This window comes from Vicia villosa, linkage group LG4, assembly GCF_029867415.1.
Source record: "Vicia villosa cultivar HV-30 ecotype Madison, WI linkage group LG4, Vvil1.0, whole genome shotgun sequence".
In the NCBI taxonomy this organism is placed as follows: domain Eukaryota; kingdom Viridiplantae; phylum Streptophyta; class Magnoliopsida; order Fabales; family Fabaceae; genus Vicia; species Vicia villosa.
The window spans coordinates 195624380-195642235 of NC_081183.1; the positions used below are offsets into that span (position 1 = coordinate 195624380).

General features: G+C 36.3%; 1 protein-coding gene across 4 annotated transcripts; it reads left to right on the top strand.

The window, feature by feature from the left end:
* Positions 1–2796: 2796 nt before the first annotated feature.
* Positions 2797–16668, top strand: LOC131596655 (probable pre-mRNA-splicing factor ATP-dependent RNA helicase DEAH5). 4 transcript variants are annotated; one of them, XR_009282355.1, is made up of 3 exons: positions 2805–6314; positions 6875–7335; positions 9058–9397. XR_009282355.1 is itself a non-coding variant. In XM_058869379.1 (2 exons), the coding sequence occupies exons 1-2, from the start codon at positions 3028–3030 to the stop codon at positions 16482–16484; spliced, it is 3681 nt and encodes a 1226-aa protein (XP_058725362.1). In that variant the 5' UTR covers positions 2797–3027; the 3' UTR covers positions 16485–16668. The 4 variants fall into 4 exon arrangements, 3 of the variants coding, with proteins under 3 accessions (XP_058725362.1, XP_058725361.1, XP_058725363.1); XM_058869379.1 differs by lacking the exons at positions 6875–7335; positions 9058–9397 and adding an exon at positions 16091–16668 and having other exon boundaries at positions 2797–6314; XM_058869378.1 differs by lacking the exon at positions 9058–9397 and having other exon boundaries at positions 6875–7391.
* Positions 16669–17856: the final 1188 nt, after the last annotated feature.

Below are 17856 nucleotides of genomic sequence, written 5' to 3' on the forward strand. Positions count from 1 at the left end.
TTTGTGTGTTTCTAAAGGAAAATAAAAATTTAAGAAATTGCATTTTTATGACATTAGTTGTTGCATAGACTAAAATATCATGCATATGTCTCTACTCACAACCAGAAGTTTGTGAAATTATTTTCTCAACTAATTAGACTAAGATCTTGTTTTCTGGATTTTTTTTATAGAAATTCCTGTATAAGTATCACATATATTATTAAAATAGATATTGAATATCATGTAATATATGTTCATAAAAAGAAAATAGACCCGAAGATCCATTCTTTAGACGTCTAAAGTTAATTATATGGTTGATACTTATGAGATCATCAATTCTAAATTATATATTTGAAACACCCAAAGTATGATATTAAGATATTTATTCGCATTAAGCCAACAAGATACTATATATTAGTCCTCCCTAATTTATTCTAGTATTTATCATCTTAGTGAACATTTAGATGTGTTGTGTATATTCCAATTGCTCCAATATAATACATTAAGATGAGTCATGAAAGAATATTGGAAAAATATAATTAATATGACTCTCAATTTTGAGGATATAATTTGAGAAAATAATCAAATACTTGATTGCAGCCCAGTAGGCTGATTATCACTTGATAAATTAATTTTCCCAATATTAGGGGGAGGGAAATGAACAGCTGAAATCATGAACAAGAAGTTCAAATGAACAAGTTAAAATAAATTGTTGTCTTGATCATCGTACAAATTAATATGAACCAAAAGTTTAAAATACTATTCATTTGCAAAGTTTATGAAATAAATTATCAGTTGGTAATACTCCACTCAAAGTAGATTCTCCTATTGGATAATATAATATTGTAAATAAGTTGTAGCTGCGCCTGAAGCGTGGTATGTAAGTCGGTTCCAATGTTAAAAGTCCTCTTCTAAGAAAAGAAACTAAAGAAGACCCAAGTGAGGATATGAAAATGTTAAGAGCACTTTGACCTAATTTAATTCTCAATTCCAGAAGAACAAATCAAGTACTTAAAATATGAAATAAAGAGATCTCGATAAATTATGTCATGGATGAAATAAAATGGAACCGAAATTGAGATAACTGAATAAAGTCAATATTGACAATGTCTTTGTATACAATATATCGCTAAAAGTGATCAATGATAACGAGGATCATGAGTCAAAGTCTATTAAAGATTGTAGACTAAGTGAGAATTTGTCAAAATAAATATATTCAATTGAAGAAGAATTAAACTCACTTTACAAATAACTCACTTTTGGACCTGTAGTCCGAACACCTCAAGATGTGAAACTAATGTGATATAAATGAGTTTTTGTGAAACTAATTTGATAAAACATATTCACCTGTAGTGGATTCAATCGATTTTTGATAATTAATTCGCCTTGTAACACGTGAAGGGCTTAATTTGAACATGATGGATGTAATGCCATCTTATTTATATGATTCACTTAATAGTGACATTTACGTGAAACTCCCTGAAGGGTTCAATATACCAGAGACACGTAATTGTGGATCTCGAGAAAACTACTACATCAAATTGAACAAGTCTCTGAATGAGCTGAAAGAATCTGGATGCATGTATATTTACTAAATGATGAATATACAAATAATTCAATTTGTACTTGTATTTTCATAAAATGATGTGGAAAAGAATTTGCATTACTAGTTATCTATGTGAATGACATACATATTATTGGAACTCCTGAAGAGCTTCCAAAAGCTATAAATTCCTTAAAGAAAGAGTTTGAGATGAAGGACATAGGAAAAACAAAAATTATGTCTAGCCTTACAAATTGAGAATTTGGACAATGGAATATTTGTACATCAGGAAGATTATATAGAAAAGTCTTGAAACACTTCTATATGGACAAATCTCATTCGTTGTCTACTTCAATGATTGTTATATCATTAAGAAAATGATTACAAAAATTGTTTGGTCCTGAAGTACCATATCTTAGTGCAATTGGAGCACTAATGTACCTTGCTAATTATACATGTCTCGATATATAGTTTATGGTTAATCTATTACCAAGATACAATTATTCGCCTACATGAAGACATTTGAACGAAGTCAAACATATACTTCGTTATCTTAGAGATGCATGTTACTTGTCAGATTCTCACAATGGTAGATCAGAAAGAGTTATTTATTTACATGTGATGGTACAACCATTCCATGGAGATCTATGAAACAAATCATGGCAACAACTTCATAAAATCCTGCATAACTATTACCACTACATGAAGTCACTTCGAAGAAAACATTTTAAGCAACGACTACAAAGAATATCGTCTCACATGTAAATGTTTGCATGAGGGGGAGAAATACATATGTTTTGCACTCTTTTTTCCTTTACCAAGGTTTTGTCCCATTGGGTTTTCCTGGTAAGATTTTTAACGAGTCAATTCACATTCAAAGGATATTGTACTCTTTTTCCTTCACTAGAATTTTTCCCACGGGATTTTTTCTAGTAAGGTTTTAACGAGGCATATCCTCAATGGACATCCAAGGGGGAGTGTTATGAATATTTATGTTAGTGGATGTCCATCCATCTCCTAGTTCTTCATCTTCCTATTCCATACTTAATATGTGTTTAACATGTGTGATTTTCTATCTCCCTTGAGTCCTATAAATAGAGACCCATATTGCAATGTAAAACACATTTTAAATAAGATAAGATAATATTGCTCTCTTTCTTCTCTACCTCTCTTTGATCTCTATCTCTTTAGTTAATTTCATAACAATTTTGATGTATATTAGATTTTTTATTTTTTGAGTACCCAGTACACAGCTTGATGTTCTTTTTTTGAAATCTTATTTATTAGAGTAAATATTAGTAAATGAATTATTCCAAAGCTAAAATCAAAATAGTTTCATCAAATTGCTCTCTCTCTCTGAAACGAAGCCTCATCGTAGTTGTTACGGGTGAAAACCATAACTAACAATTTCTAGGGTTTATCATTTTGAATCGCTTTCTCTCTTCTCAATCAAACGCACCGTTAGGGTTTTTCTCAATTCGTTGTTGTTGCTGCTGCTTTTTACAATGGGTGCGGAAATTCAACAAGATGGATTGAAGAAGAAACTCGACTATCTTTCACTCGTCTCCAAGGTATGTACTGAGTTAGAATCTCACACCGGTACCGGCGACAAGGTTCTCGCCGAGTTTATTACCGACTTAGGTCAGTCGTCGGAGTCCGTTGAAGAATTCGATTCGAAATTGAAAGAAAACGGTGCCGAGATGCCGGATTATTTCGTTCGAACTCTTCTTACCATTATTCATGCTATTCTTCCTCCTAAACCTAGGAAGGAGAAGGAGAATCAGAAAGAGAACGCTACCTCCAAGACTAAGTTTAAGGCGTTGGCGATTTCGGATGATAGGGATCGGGCGAAAGAGCTTAGGGACGAGATTGAAGCGGAGGCTAGAGAAAAACAGAAGCAGATGGAGCCGGAAAGGTATGAAAAAGGTAGGGATGATGATGATGATGGTTACGGAGATAGGCGCAGAGATAGAGAGAGATATGATAGAGATGATAAAAGGGATTATAGAAGGGGCAATGATAGAGAAAGAGGAAGAGACAGAGATGATAGAAGGGGGAATGATAGAGGCAGAGATCGGTATGAAAGAGATGATAGAAGGGGGAATGATAGAGACAGGGATAGGTACGAAAGAGATGATAAAAGGGGGAATGATAGAGATAGAGATAGAGATAGGTATGGAAGAGATGATAAAAGGGGGAATGATAAGGATAAATATGAGAGGAGGAGGAGAGATGAGTATGAACAAGGAAGGGATGAGAATGATGATGAGAAAGGTCCTAAAGAAAGAGATTCGAGGGGTGATGGTTCCGGTGAACCTGAATTGTATATGGTTTATAAAGGAAGAATTTCCCGGGTGATGGATACGGGGTGTTTTGTTCAGCTGGATGATTTAAGAGGGAAGGAGGGTTTGGTTCATGTTTCTCAGATGGCTACTAGGAAGATTGTGAATGCTAAGGAAGTTGTTAAAAGGGATCAGCAGGTTTATGTCAAGGTCATTTCAGTTTCCGGTTCCAAATTGAGTCTTTCCATGAGGGATGTTGATCAGCATACTGGGAAGGATCTTCTTCCGTTGAAGAAGACCTCAGAGGAGGAAACTTTTAGGACAAATCCACAAGATTCGAAAGATGGTCCGGTGACTAGGACAGGGCTTTCTGGGATCAGGATTGTGGAGGAGGATGATATTGGTTCTACGCGCAGGCCGCTAAAGAGAATGAGCTCTCCTGAGATATGGGAAGCAAAACAGTTGATTGCTTCAGGGGTTTTGAGTGTTTCAGAGTATCCCACTTATGATGATGAGGGAGATGGAGTTATGTACCAAGAGGAAGGCGCTGAGGAAGAACTTGAGATTGAGATGAATGATGATGAACCTGCCTTCTTGCAAGGGCAGAGCAGGTACTCAATGGATATGTCTCCTGTCAAGATCTTTAAGAATCCAGAAGGTTCTCTGGGTCGTGCTGCGGCGCTCCAATCTGCACTTATAAAGGAGCGTAGGGAAGTAAGAGAACAGCAGCAGCGTACCATGCTAGATTCAATTCCAAAGGATCTCAATCGTCCTTGGGAGGACCCAATGCCCGAGTCCGGTGAAAGGCATCTTGCCCAAGAGTTGAGGGGTGTTGGCCTATCGGCCTACGATATGCCAGAATGGAAGAAAGATGCCTATGGGAAAACCATTACTTTTGGGCAAAGGTCAAAGCTTTCTATTCAGGAACAGAGGCAAAGTTTGCCAATTTACAAGTTAAAAAAAGAATTGATTCAGGCTGTTCTAGATAATCAGGTCTTGGTTGTGATTGGTGAAACCGGTTCTGGGAAGACTACTCAGGTAACACAGTATCTTGCTGAAGCAGGTTACACCACCAGAGGTAAAATTGGATGTACTCAACCCCGTAGAGTGGCTGCAATGTCCGTCGCCAAGAGAGTTGCAGAAGAGTTTGGGTGTAGATTAGGAGAGGAAGTTGGTTATGCCATTCGGTTTGAGGATTGCACCGGACCTGATACTGTAATCAAGTACATGACTGATGGTATGCTTCTTAGGGAAATTTTGGTTGATGAGAATCTGTCACAGTATAGTGTTATAATGCTTGATGAAGCCCATGAGAGAACTATTCACACTGATGTTCTTTTCGGACTGCTCAAGCAGCTGGTGAAACGGAGACCTGAGTTGCGATTGATTGTCACATCTGCTACTCTTGATGCTGAAAAGTTTTCAGGATATTTCTTTAACTGTAACATCTTCACAATTCCTGGGAGAACTTTTCCTGTAGAGATACTTTATACCAAACAGCCAGAAAGCGATTACTTGGATGCGTCTTTGATCACTGTTCTACAGATCCACTTGACAGAACCTGAAGGAGACATTCTTCTCTTCTTAACTGGTCAGGAGGAGATTGATTTTGCTTGTCAGTCTCTCTACGAGAGAATGAAGGGATTAGGTAAGAATGTTCCAGAGCTGATCATTTTGCCTGTTTATAGTGCCCTTCCTAGTGAAATGCAATCTAGGATATTTGACCCCGCTCCTCCTGGGAAAAGGAAAGTGGTTGTGGCTACAAACATTGCTGAAGCTTCTTTGACTATTGATGGGATATTTTATGTTATTGATCCGGGGTTCGCTAAGCAAAATGTTTATAACCCGAAGCAAGGTCTTGATTCCTTGGTGATAACTCCAATATCACAAGCCTCAGCCAAACAAAGAGCTGGACGTGCAGGGCGTACTGGACCTGGAAAATGCTATCGCCTCTATACTGAGAGTGCATATAGGAATGAGATGTCACCTACTTCTGTTCCAGAGATTCAAAGGATAAATTTGGGCATGACTACTCTTAGCATGAAAGCCATGGGCATAAATGATCTTCTGTCATTTGATTTTATGGACCCACCATCACCCCAAGCACTTATTTCTGCCATGGAGCAGCTTTACAGTCTTGGAGCATTGGATGAAGAGGGCCTACTAACCAAATTGGGGAGAAAAATGGCCGAATTTCCTCTGGATCCACCACTGTCCAAGATGCTACTTGCCAGTGTTGACCTTGGATGCAGTGATGAGATATTAACCATAATTGCCATGATCCAGACTGGCAACATTTTTTACAGGCCCAGGGAGAAACAGGCCCAAGCAGATCAGAAAAGGGCAAGGTTTTTTCAGCCAGAGGGTGACCATCTTACATTACTTGCTGTTTATGAATCCTGGAAAAATAAAAACTTTTCTGGACCCTGGTGTTTTGAGAATTTTGTTCAATCTCGTTCGTTGAGAAGAGCCCAGGATGTAAGGAAACAACTTCTCACCATCATGGATAAGTAAGATATCTATCTATCTATCTATCTATCTATCTATAAATATATATTATCTTTGCCTTGGTTTTTTGCCGTTCGTTCTCTTCATTTGTTTTAAGTTCTGTTCATTTTAATGGGAGGCCTTGTCCTACATAACTCGTGCTTATAAGATATGGCCATAGTCCTAGGTAATTTTTATATTATTCAAAAGGTTCATAAGCAGATAATTTTACAATTAAAGGCCATGGCCGTTTTGTCATAGCAATGGCTCATCAGCCCTTATGTCAAGGCTCCCCTTCAGTCTATATATTTAGTTTGCATTAATTTTTTAGATTCTCAACGGTTTTACTGGTGCACTTAATATTTTATTCATTGTATTCAAAATCTAATGAAAACGAAAAAATTTTCTCCTTATATAATGGATGCCTAAGTATTTTCACTCTGGCCTTTTTGTTGCCATTATTGTTACCAACATTTTTCTGTTATCATGTGGGTTTTGTGATGAATTTTTTATGATATTAGTCTTGTGAAGTATTCTTTAGTGAGATTACACTGTACTCTAAATCATCAATTCTGATATTCAGGTACAAATTGGATGTTGTGAGCGCTGGAAAAAACTTCACCAAGATTCGGAAGGCTATCACTGCCGGGTTCTTTTTTCATGCCGCTAGAAAGGACCCCCAAGAAGGTTACAGAACACTAGTTGAGAATCAGCCTGTATATATCCATCCAAGTTCAGCTTTGTTCCAGAGGCAGCCAGACTGGGTCATATACCATGAGCTAGTAATGACAACTAAGGAATACATGCGCGAGGTCACAGTTATAGACCCCAAGTGGCTTGTTGAATTGGCCCCTAGATTCTTTAAAGTGGCAGATCCTACAAAGATGAGCAAACGAAAGCGTCAAGAGCGTATTGAACCACTTTATGATAGATACCACGAGCCAAATTCATGGCGTTTGAGTAAACGCCGTGCATGATATGCTTTCTCAGTTTGTCTTAATGCAAGGTTGTGGATTCAATTGTATGTTGGATTTAATATTAAATGTAAGTTTTCTACTTATATTTATGAGTTCAATGAAATTTTGGACGTATTTTTGTTAGTGTTGCTAGTAAAACTTATGATCCATAAAGTTCCATTTTAAATTTACAATCTTATATTTTTACTGACCTTTATTCAGCCTCATCCCTCCCTCCCAATCAAACCTGGCAGAGAAGTCTGTTTTTACACAAGTTTACATATCATGCATTAGAGCTATTCTGCACTGTTGCATTAACTGTATCTTCATGAATTATGTGATTCATTTAAGTTTAGCAGAAGCTGTATTTTATTTATTATAAATAGATTTCTCACTGATTTCACTGGTGAGAAAGCCAGATTTTGGATCAACGGAAGTATGACGTGTTTACTTCCTTTTGGACAATTTTATGAATTTAATTTTGAGTATATTTTTCGTATATGTTTTCACTTTTATCTTTGTGCTTAGTTCAAGATTTCTCTTTGACAATGAGCCGGCCTATTGATTCATGTCTTATCAACTAAACAAGCTTTTATCCTGTTTGTTTAGTTTTTTAGATATTAGTCTCCACGATAATTACCAGTTTGTTGGTAGCATGTTAGTAATTGGTGGCATCAGTGATAGAGCCAATAACTAAAGTAGAATGGGAAACTAAGGTTGATGCAACAATTGTATGTTGCTGTTGATGACCTAAATCCTTGTCAAAATATTTAGTTAATCTGTTAGGCGCTGAATTGTGCAAATATTTGTTCTCAATAGGGGGCTATAGCGGCATAGCGTGGCAGAGCAGCCCCTCACCGCCACACCATCTGTCTGCTAACCGTGTGCTCTGTGTTGTTCTTCGCATCTGCGTGCTCTGCATTTTTTTGTTTCTTCCTGCATATTCTTCGATTGTCCTTTGCCTCTGTCTTTCTGTGTCTTCTTCATGTGTATACTTGGTATGTGTTCTCGCTCTTCTTGCTCTTTTCTCTACTAAGGTTTATATTTTTTTCTCTTCTTGCTCTATTGCTCTGTTGTGTTCTTCTTTTTCTTCCTTTGTTCTGTACTTCTGTTTTGTACCACTCTTTGTTTATGTTTATTTTCCAGTAATTCATTGTTCTGTCTTAAGTTTATTCTTATTTTTTTATTAAGTTTGTTCTTCTCAGTTTAAGTTAGTATTTCTATGGACTTTAGGTTTTGTTTGGTTACATGTTGAACTTTATTTTGATGGGAAATGACAAAGTTGATTATAATTATTTTAAGCATGATTGTCCCTTTAATTTTGTTTATTTTTCAATTTTTGATTATTTTATGCTTGTTCTTTGAATATATGTTTTTAATCTTCACAATATGCTCATCCCACTATCCGCAATAGTATTATTGGGGTTCAGCACTCGCGCCACTTTCTGAGATTATCAACACAGGTGCAGATTCAGTTTCAATTATTATTTGACCAAAGTGAATGGCAACAGTGCTTCTTCCTTGTGGTTTTGATAGAATTTACTGCTTTGGAGTTTGCAGAGTTGTGTTGTGAATCAGGTGGACAAAGCAGTTAATATTATCGTAGTGTGTTATACATGCAAGTGTCTGTATGCATAAGCAGACGTAAATGTTTTATGCGTCTCGATCAACTATAGAAAGAAAACTGAAGTTTTAAGCTAGTATGTATTTTAACTCGTGATGTTGTCACCTGTTACTTAATTCTCCAACTATATGTTTTGCTATGGTGGATCTGTCATCGGGTTATTAGTAATTCTGTTTGTTTTTGTAGGGTTTTCATTTATGGAAGCTAAATTTAATGGAAAAAATCAATGCTGGTATGAAATAGTGGTACCAGAGTGAAATGTGGTGATGAACTGTTATTTCATGCAACAGAGTTTTCATGTTGAGAAAACAAACATTTTATGGTTGCTAATTGATTTTACTGTCTGTGACTTTATTCTAAATCCAGGCTAAGCTTCTTAGCTGCAGTTCCCTAAGATCTTGACCTCTGTAATGAATATAGAGAAAAGTATTGACCTGTGAAATTCATAAATTAAAAGTATATGATATAGCATGTAAAACGACAAACATTTTTTAAATCCAAGTAGCTATGGCTACCAATTTTAGTCTTCAGGCCTTTATATGTCATTTCTACATGATCTTTGGATCTGGTCAATGTCCATTACATATGAGATAACAAGACCGATTTTATATGAAGCATTACGCGTCAATAATTGTTATAATTTGACCTCTTTATAGGTCTCATGAAAGCAGTTTGAGACATTACATGATGCAAATGCACCAATATGCTCTTTCTCTCCTCTCAACATCAGGGGAACGCCTCGTCCTAAACTACTATCTGGAATCCTACTGCCTTTCCCCCGTGTTTGCGCCACATCAAAAATAACCAAAAAAATTAAAAAAAAAAAACCCAAACCGAAACACATCACCAAGTGTTTTGGCTCGCAAAAATTCAAAGCAACCAAAGCACTTCGAGAAAGCGTTGTGGTATTAAATACCACAAAAAGAGCTTTTAAAAGTGTTTTGGATTATGGCACAAAACCGGAAGACGGGAAAATCTGTTCCGATTTAAGGAATCCAAATCGGAAGACTCACTTGATCTGTTTCGATGTGTAAATTCTGAACAGAAAAAATAAGAAAATGTATTTTGGTTTTTTACTCATAATTGTCTGAGCGAAAAATGAAAAAGTGAATTTTTTTTAAAATAAATATTTATATAATAAAGGTTTTTTTAAAAATAAATATTTATATAATAAAGGTGTTTTCATCCAAAATTTTTATTATTAGAGTATATGGTTAATTGTAGGGGTATAAAATACATTTTTCATAGAGTAGAAATAATATTTGTTGCAAGACCAATAAAATTGCTTATTATATTTTTTTCTCTATTCACACTTTATTTAAATTGAATCGAGTGGAAGAGTAAGTTCTCTAGAAAATTAATATACATATTCTAAGCTTTCTAGAAAATATTTGTTTACTAAAATTCTACTGTAGTTGTTATTTTAATTCATTTGTCGAAGTTGAGGAATGCTTAGTTAAAGATCAGAATTTTAGGAGTGATTTGTTAGAACATGTAAAATAATTATCAATAGAGAATAAATATATGTTAAGTAAGTTCCATGTTAGTAATATGAATTTTAATTTTACTTAGATGTAAAAGTAACTCAAACAAATCAAATAGTTTTAAGTATATGGCGGTGATTATCTTGTCATAAGTATCAATTATTTATATTGAGTAATAAAGAATTCTAATTTTATATGAGGTCGATTCACCGAAGAAAACGGAAAGAATTCTAATTTTACGTCTCCTACTTCACTGGTGTGTAGGGCCGATACTGACGTTTTAGAAGTTATGGGCAAATAATAAAAGTTGAGCCATAATAAAAAACTAAGTAATTAATTTTGAATTTTTTTCGTTGTGGTTGTGGTTATCGTTTGAGTTGGCGGCGGAAGGAAAGGTCGATGGTTGTGGCTGTCGTCGGAGTTGGCGGCAGTAACATGCCTGGAGCATGGGAGACAAATGTTCAATGGTGAAGAATTAAAAGGGAGATAGGTACGTGAAAATGTGAAATATAAAAATACCTATTTATCCTATGATTTTTTAAAATAAAAATTAATACCGCCAGACATGTATGAGATAGAGAGGTAATATTGCTCAGACTTATTACCTTTTTGTCGTTATTGTAAATTTATTATTTCTAACATTGTTGGTTATTAACAGTGTTTTCATTGAAAATTTTCAGGATAGAGCGGCCCAAAAGTTCTATAACCACGAGCGGAAGATATTATCTCTACAACAGCCTAAGAAGCCGTGGTTCTAGGATGTCCTCACAACATCTAGTTTGACTAACCTATGTCAGATTGGACACTCCACTATCACAACGGGATGCTCATGGAATTTGCAGAGAGATGACACCAAGAGACGTCCTCCTTCCATCTATTTCACGGTGAGATTACTATTACCTTGGACGACGTCTCATGCTTATTGCATATATCTATTAGGGGTGTCCTCCTCCATCACGGTAGGATGACGAAGGAGGAAGCGAGAGAGTTTCTGGTTGAGGAGCTTGGGGCCGATCCACTCAATGTGCTAGAGGAGGTGGATAAGACACGTGGTGCGCATGTGAGATTTTCATTCTTGATGCAGAGATATGATGAAGAGCTAGTTGCGACACGACAAACTGTTGGTGACCCAATTGAGTGGAGATACACATACAGCGTGTGCTTAGGTGTTACTTTCTGTTTTTGATCGACACTCAGCTGTTTGTTAACACGAGCTCCAGTTATACTGATGTCGCTTACCTGAGATACTTTTGGACCCCGCACGAATCTTTGAGTACAACCGGGGTGCGGCCCCGCTGGCGTACAACTATTGGAGACTAAGAGAGGGATGCCTAGGGTAGTAGACGATAGAGGCAGAGGACTTGGCAGAGGAGGCCGTGGACGCAGAGGAGGCGCGAGAGGCAGACGAGAGGATGCATATGTTGTCAGGCACACACAATAGTGATCGTGCTAATTATTTTAATGCCTTCATTTTTCTTTCATTGATGTACTTTATTTTGATTATGTATGACATATGACTAGTTGGATGTACTATATAACATTGAGTAGACATTACACTATTTTTTGATGTATTATTCTGTTGCTGCAAAAAAACATTGAGTTATGGAGTGAAACATAGTTGATTTATAATATGGCAGCAGGTTTCGTAGGTACATCTACAGAAGTTTCGCTGAACTGAATTAATTTGAGTTTTTCCCAACGTATACCATTGTAAACTACTTCAGTAGATATGTAGCTTCGGAAAATATCAAATTTTGACAAAAAAAGTACTTTCTAATATGTATTTCCGAAGTCAAAAGGCATAAATGAAATTTCGTTAGATATATAAGAATATTAAGGGGTAGATTGAGATATTCTCATATAAAATAGTTGAAGTTGGGCCTCTATCTTATACCCGCCGTTTTTGGGCCGGAATCCAATCCAATCTAATGTAGCCCAACCCTATTTTACCATATAAACAAATGATTCAAATGAATATTATATGAATAAAAATCTCCCTATTTAGAAAAGTCTTTGTTTTTGGCGGTTGTTTGTTCAATGGACTATCTTTCACTCATATCAACGGAGCTAAAAACCCACGTCGGAACCGGCAACAAGGTTCTCGCCGAGTTCATCACCGACTTTGCCCTCTCCTCGGACTCCGTTCAAGAATTCGCCGCTAAATTGAAACAAAATGGCGCTGATTTACCGGATTATTTACTCCCAATTCTTTTCACCAAAATTCACGCTATTCTTCCACCAAAACCTAACAAGGAGAAACACAACACTTCCTCCAACTCCAAGTATGGTTCTGGTGAACCTGAGTTGTATATGGTTTATAAAGGAAGGGTTTCTAGGGTGATGGATACTGGCTGTTTTGTTCAGTTGGATGATTTTAGAGGGATCGAGGGTTTGCTTCATGTTTCTCAAATGGTTAATGCTAACGAGGTTGTTAAAATGGGTCAATTGGTTTATGTCAAAGTGATTTCAGTTTCTGGTTCTAAGTTGAGTCTTTCCATGAGGGGTGTTGATCAGCGTACCGGGAAGGATCTTCTTCCGTTGAACAAGAGTTCCGAGGAGGAAGCTGATTGGATGAATGCACAAGATTCCAAGGATGATGTTGGTTCTTCGCGTAGGCCGATCAAGAGAATGAGCTCTCCTGAGATATGGGAAGCACAACAGTTGATTGCTTCTGGGGTTTTGAGTGTTCCAGAGTATCCCACTTATGATCATGAGGGAGATGGAGTTATGTACCAAGAGGAAGGCGCTGAGGAAGAACTTGAGATTGAGTTGAATGATGATGAACCTGCCTTCTTGCAAGGGAAGAGCAGGTATTCAATGGATATGTCTCCTGTCAAGATCTTTAAGAATCCAGAAGGTTCTCTCGGTCGTGCTGCTGCGCTCCAATCTGCGCTTATAAAGGAGCGTAGGGAAGTAAGAGAACAGCAGCAGCGTACCATGCTAGATTCAATTCCGAAGGATCTCAATCGTCCTTGGGAGGACCCTATGCCCGAGTCTGGTGAAAGGCATCTTGCCCAAGAGTTGAGGGGTGTTGGCTTATCGGCCTACGATATGCCACAATGGAAGAAAGATGCCTATGGGAAAACTATCACTTTTGGGCAAAGGTCAAAGCTTTCTATTCAGGAACAGCGGCAGAGTTTGCCAATTTACAAGTTAAAGAAAGAATTGATTCAGGCTGTCCATGATAATCAGGTATTGGTTGTGATTGGTGAAACTGGTTCAGGCAAGACTACGCAGGTCACACAGTATCTTGCTGAAGCGGGTTACACCACCAAAGGTAAAATTGGGTGTACTCAACCCCGTAGGGTGGCCGCATCATCAGTTGCAAAGAGAGTTGCAGAAGAGTTTGGATGTAGATTAGGAGAGGAGGTTGGTTATGCCATTCGGTTTGAAGATTGCACCGGACCTGATACTCTAATCAAGTACATGACCGATGGTATGCTTCTTAAGGAAGTATTGGTTGACAAGGATTTGTCCCAATATTCGGTTATTATGCTTGATGAAGCCCATGAGAGAACAATTTACACAGATGTGCTTTTCGGATTGCTGAAGCAGCTGGTGAAGCGTAGACCTGAGTTGCGATTGATTGTCACATCTGCAACTCTTGATGCTGAGAAATTTTCAGGATATTTCTTTAACTGTAACATCTTCACTATACCCGGGAGAACTTTTCCTGTGGAGAAACTTTATGCTAAACAGCCAGAAAGCGATTATTTAGATGCATCTCTGATCACTGTCCTACAGATCCACACGACACAACCTGAAGGAGACATTCTTCTCTTCTTAACTGGTCAGGAGGAGATTGATCTTGCTTGTCACTCTCTCTATGAGAGAATGAAGGTATTAGGTAAGAATGTCCCAGAGCTGATAATTTTACCTGTTTATAGTGCCCTTCCTAGTGAAATGCAATCTAGGATATTCGATCCTGCTCCTCCTGGAAAAAGGAAAGTGGTTGTAGCTACAAACATCGCCGAAGCTTCTTTAACTATTGATGGGATTTTTTATGTTATTGATCCGGGGTTCGCTAAGCAAAATGTGTATAACCCGAAGCTAGGTCTTGATTCCTTGGTGATAACTCCAATATCACAAGCCTCAGCCGAACAAAGAGCTGGACGTGCAGGGCGTACTGGACCTGGAAAGTGCTATCGCCTCTATACTGAGAGTGCATATAGGAATGAAATGTCTCCTACTTCTATTCCAGAGATTCAAAGGATAAATCTGGGCATGACGACCCTTAGCATGAAAGCTATGGGCATAAATAATCTCTTGTCATTTGATTTCTTGGATTCACCATCACCCCAAGCAGTTATTTCTGCCATGGAGCAGCTATACAGTCTTGGAGCATTGGATGAAGAGGGTCTTCTAACCAAATTGGGGAGGAAAATGGCTGAATTTCCTATGGATCCACCACTGTCCAAGATGCTACTTGCTAGTGTAGACCTTGGATGCAGTGATGAGATTTTGACCATAATTGCCATGATCCAGACTGGCAATATATTTTACAGGCCCAGGGAGAAACAGGCCAAAGCTGATCAGAAAAGGGCTAAATTTTTCCAGCCAGAGGGTGACCATCTTACATTACTTGCTGTTTATGAGTCCTGGAAAAATAATAACTTTTCTAGCCCCTGGTGTTTTGAGAATTTTGTTCAATCTCGATCGTTGAGAAGAGCCCAAGATGTAAGGAAACAACTTCTCAGCATCATGGATAAGTAAGACATCTATCTATTTATATAGCATCTTCTTTTATTTCGCTTGCATTGGTTTCTATGTTCTGCTCTCTGCATTTGTTTTTAAGTCACATGCATAAATTGGAAACCTTGTCCTACAAAACTCCATGGCATGGAAAATATTTGGCAAAGGAGTTTTAGTCCTAAGTAGTTTTTATATCACTGACGATAAAAAACATGATTGAAAATATGCATATATAAAAGTAGCATGGAAGATATATGGCAAGGAGTTATAGTCCTAGGAGGCACCGTTGTTCTAAGGTTGCTAGCTTTTTATTTTTTTGTGTGTATATATATTCCTTTTATCTTCTTCACATTTACTTATGAAGTTCATCTGACATGTTCTTACTGGTCCAAAATGGTCTTTGCCATTAATATACTTTACTTTTACTTTCTCCTCAGAAGTAACCTGAGGTCTAAACTGAAATATTCATTTATTTTTTTCTTATCTATTATTGATATGATACTATTGTATTGTATTGTATTTTTCATCAAGCATCACTTTGGTTATTTACACGGAATATGTACAGTACAGGCATCAGATTAATGTAGTTGTTTGGAAATTAAAAACATGCTTCATTTCCAAAAGCTGAATTTTATTATACATACTTTTCATATGAATTATTAACTAAACTACAAGAGAGGAACATATTGCATGGCATAGTTCCACAAATCCTAAATTATAGCTATTATTATGTTATCTTTGAATCAGTCATTTGTGAACATAAATATTATCCTCCCAAGCCCGTTTAGATTTATGGCCTTGTAATTTCATGACCTATTCTTAAGCATTCATCATCAAGTGTCTTCTATTTTGTTTGAAAGATATGTCTTTTATGCTTTTTGTTTGTTTTTATAATTTGGCCTCTTCGTTGCCATTATTTTTACCAAAAATTTTGAGTTATCATGTGGGTTTATAGTTATTATGAATTTATGATGAAATAAGTCTTGTGAAATATCACTTATTCTGATTAAATTGTATTCTAAATCATCAACACTGATATCCAGGTACAAATTGGATGTTGTGAGTGCTGGAAAAAACTTCACCAAGATTCGGAAGGCTATTACTGCTGGGTTCTTTTTTCATGCAGCTAGAAAGGACCCACAGGAAGGTTACAGAACACTGGTTGGGAATCAGCCTGTATATATCCATCCAAGTTCAGCTTTGTTCCAGAGGCAGCCAGACTGGGTCATATACCACGAGCTTGTAATGACGACTAAGGAATATATGCGAGAGGTCACTGTCATAGACCCCAAGTGGCTTGTTGAATTGGCTCCAAGATTCTTTAAAGTGGCAGATCCTACAAAGATGAGCAAACGGAAGCGTCAAGAGCGTATTGAACCACTTTATGATCGATACAACGAGCCAAATTCATGGCGTTTGAGTAAACGTCGTGCATGATATGCTCTCTCTGTTTCAGTTAATGCAAGGTTGTGGATACAATTTATGTTGGATTTAGTTTTACTCGAGACTGAATATGTACATATATAAATAGGTATCAGCCTCCTAATCAATCCCAACAATTATTGAGAGGTTTAACTAAGACAGAAAAGATTAAATCAATACAATTAAGATTTTGATTTAATTTGATGCTTGGCAAGGGCTGAATTGATGTCACTTGGTATTTAATTCTCCGGCCGTGTGTTTTGTTCTGGTGGATCTGTCATCTGGTTTTTAGCAGTAGTTATGTTTTTTTTGTAGGGTTTTTCATTTCTGGAAGTTAAATTTAAGTGGTAAAACCAATGTTGGTATGAAATAGGGAAGATAAGTGTTGAGAATTTGGAAACTTTTTATGCCCTTTCTACAATATCTTTGGATCTGATGAATATGTAAAGCATTACTCAGAGCAGTAAATGTGATCATAGGAAAAATGAGAGCTTTCAGGACTTGGATAATAGCTCCCTACTTGTGACAAAGGCATCATGTATTAAAGAAATTCACATGGCATCCTTCAGAAAAAACACTATTGTTAAAAAACTGATTTGTTTTCTATAAGTAAAGATGATAATGCTTTAACATCCAATAATCTATCAAGATGGTTTTGTAAAGTTGTTAAACTCTTTTACTTATTTCAACTTTCTTTAGCATAAAGTAACACTGATAAGGAGTTTGAAAAGGCTTCAATTATTGTTGTAATTTGACAAAACTTTGACCTTTAGATCTCATTATTATTTGCATTATTTATCTATTATTATTTGCATTGGTTCCTGATGTAAGGTAATGGTGCACTATCACATAACACTCTCCAAAGTAATACCAGTAATTTATTTAAATCAACTGAAGAGAATGTGTAATTAGTCACTAAATTACTTGACAAAAAATTATATTTTTTGTTTAATGAAGAAAAATCATTCTATAAGAAATGAAATGGAATATTAAAATGTTGTAACAAAACTATAACTATAATTATAATTTTTGAAAAATACATTTTCAATTGAAAAATATTTTTAAATAAAAAATCACTAAAAAAACCAAAAAAAAACTTATTAACAATTTGTTTCTAACTGATATATTTTTCAACATTCATAATATCACACAAAATATTCACCTGAGATAATAATTCACTTTTATTGCAAGTAGTACTATTAGTATTTTTTTTCCACCTAACATTAAATTCACACATGACAACTGGCATACATTTTCTTTTTACACAACTAATAAAAAATTCCAAGTTGATAGATAAATTAATAATAGATCTCTTTTTACTATATTAATAATAGAATGATAATAGATCTCATAATCAGTGTTTAAACAAAAAAAATCACATTAATAT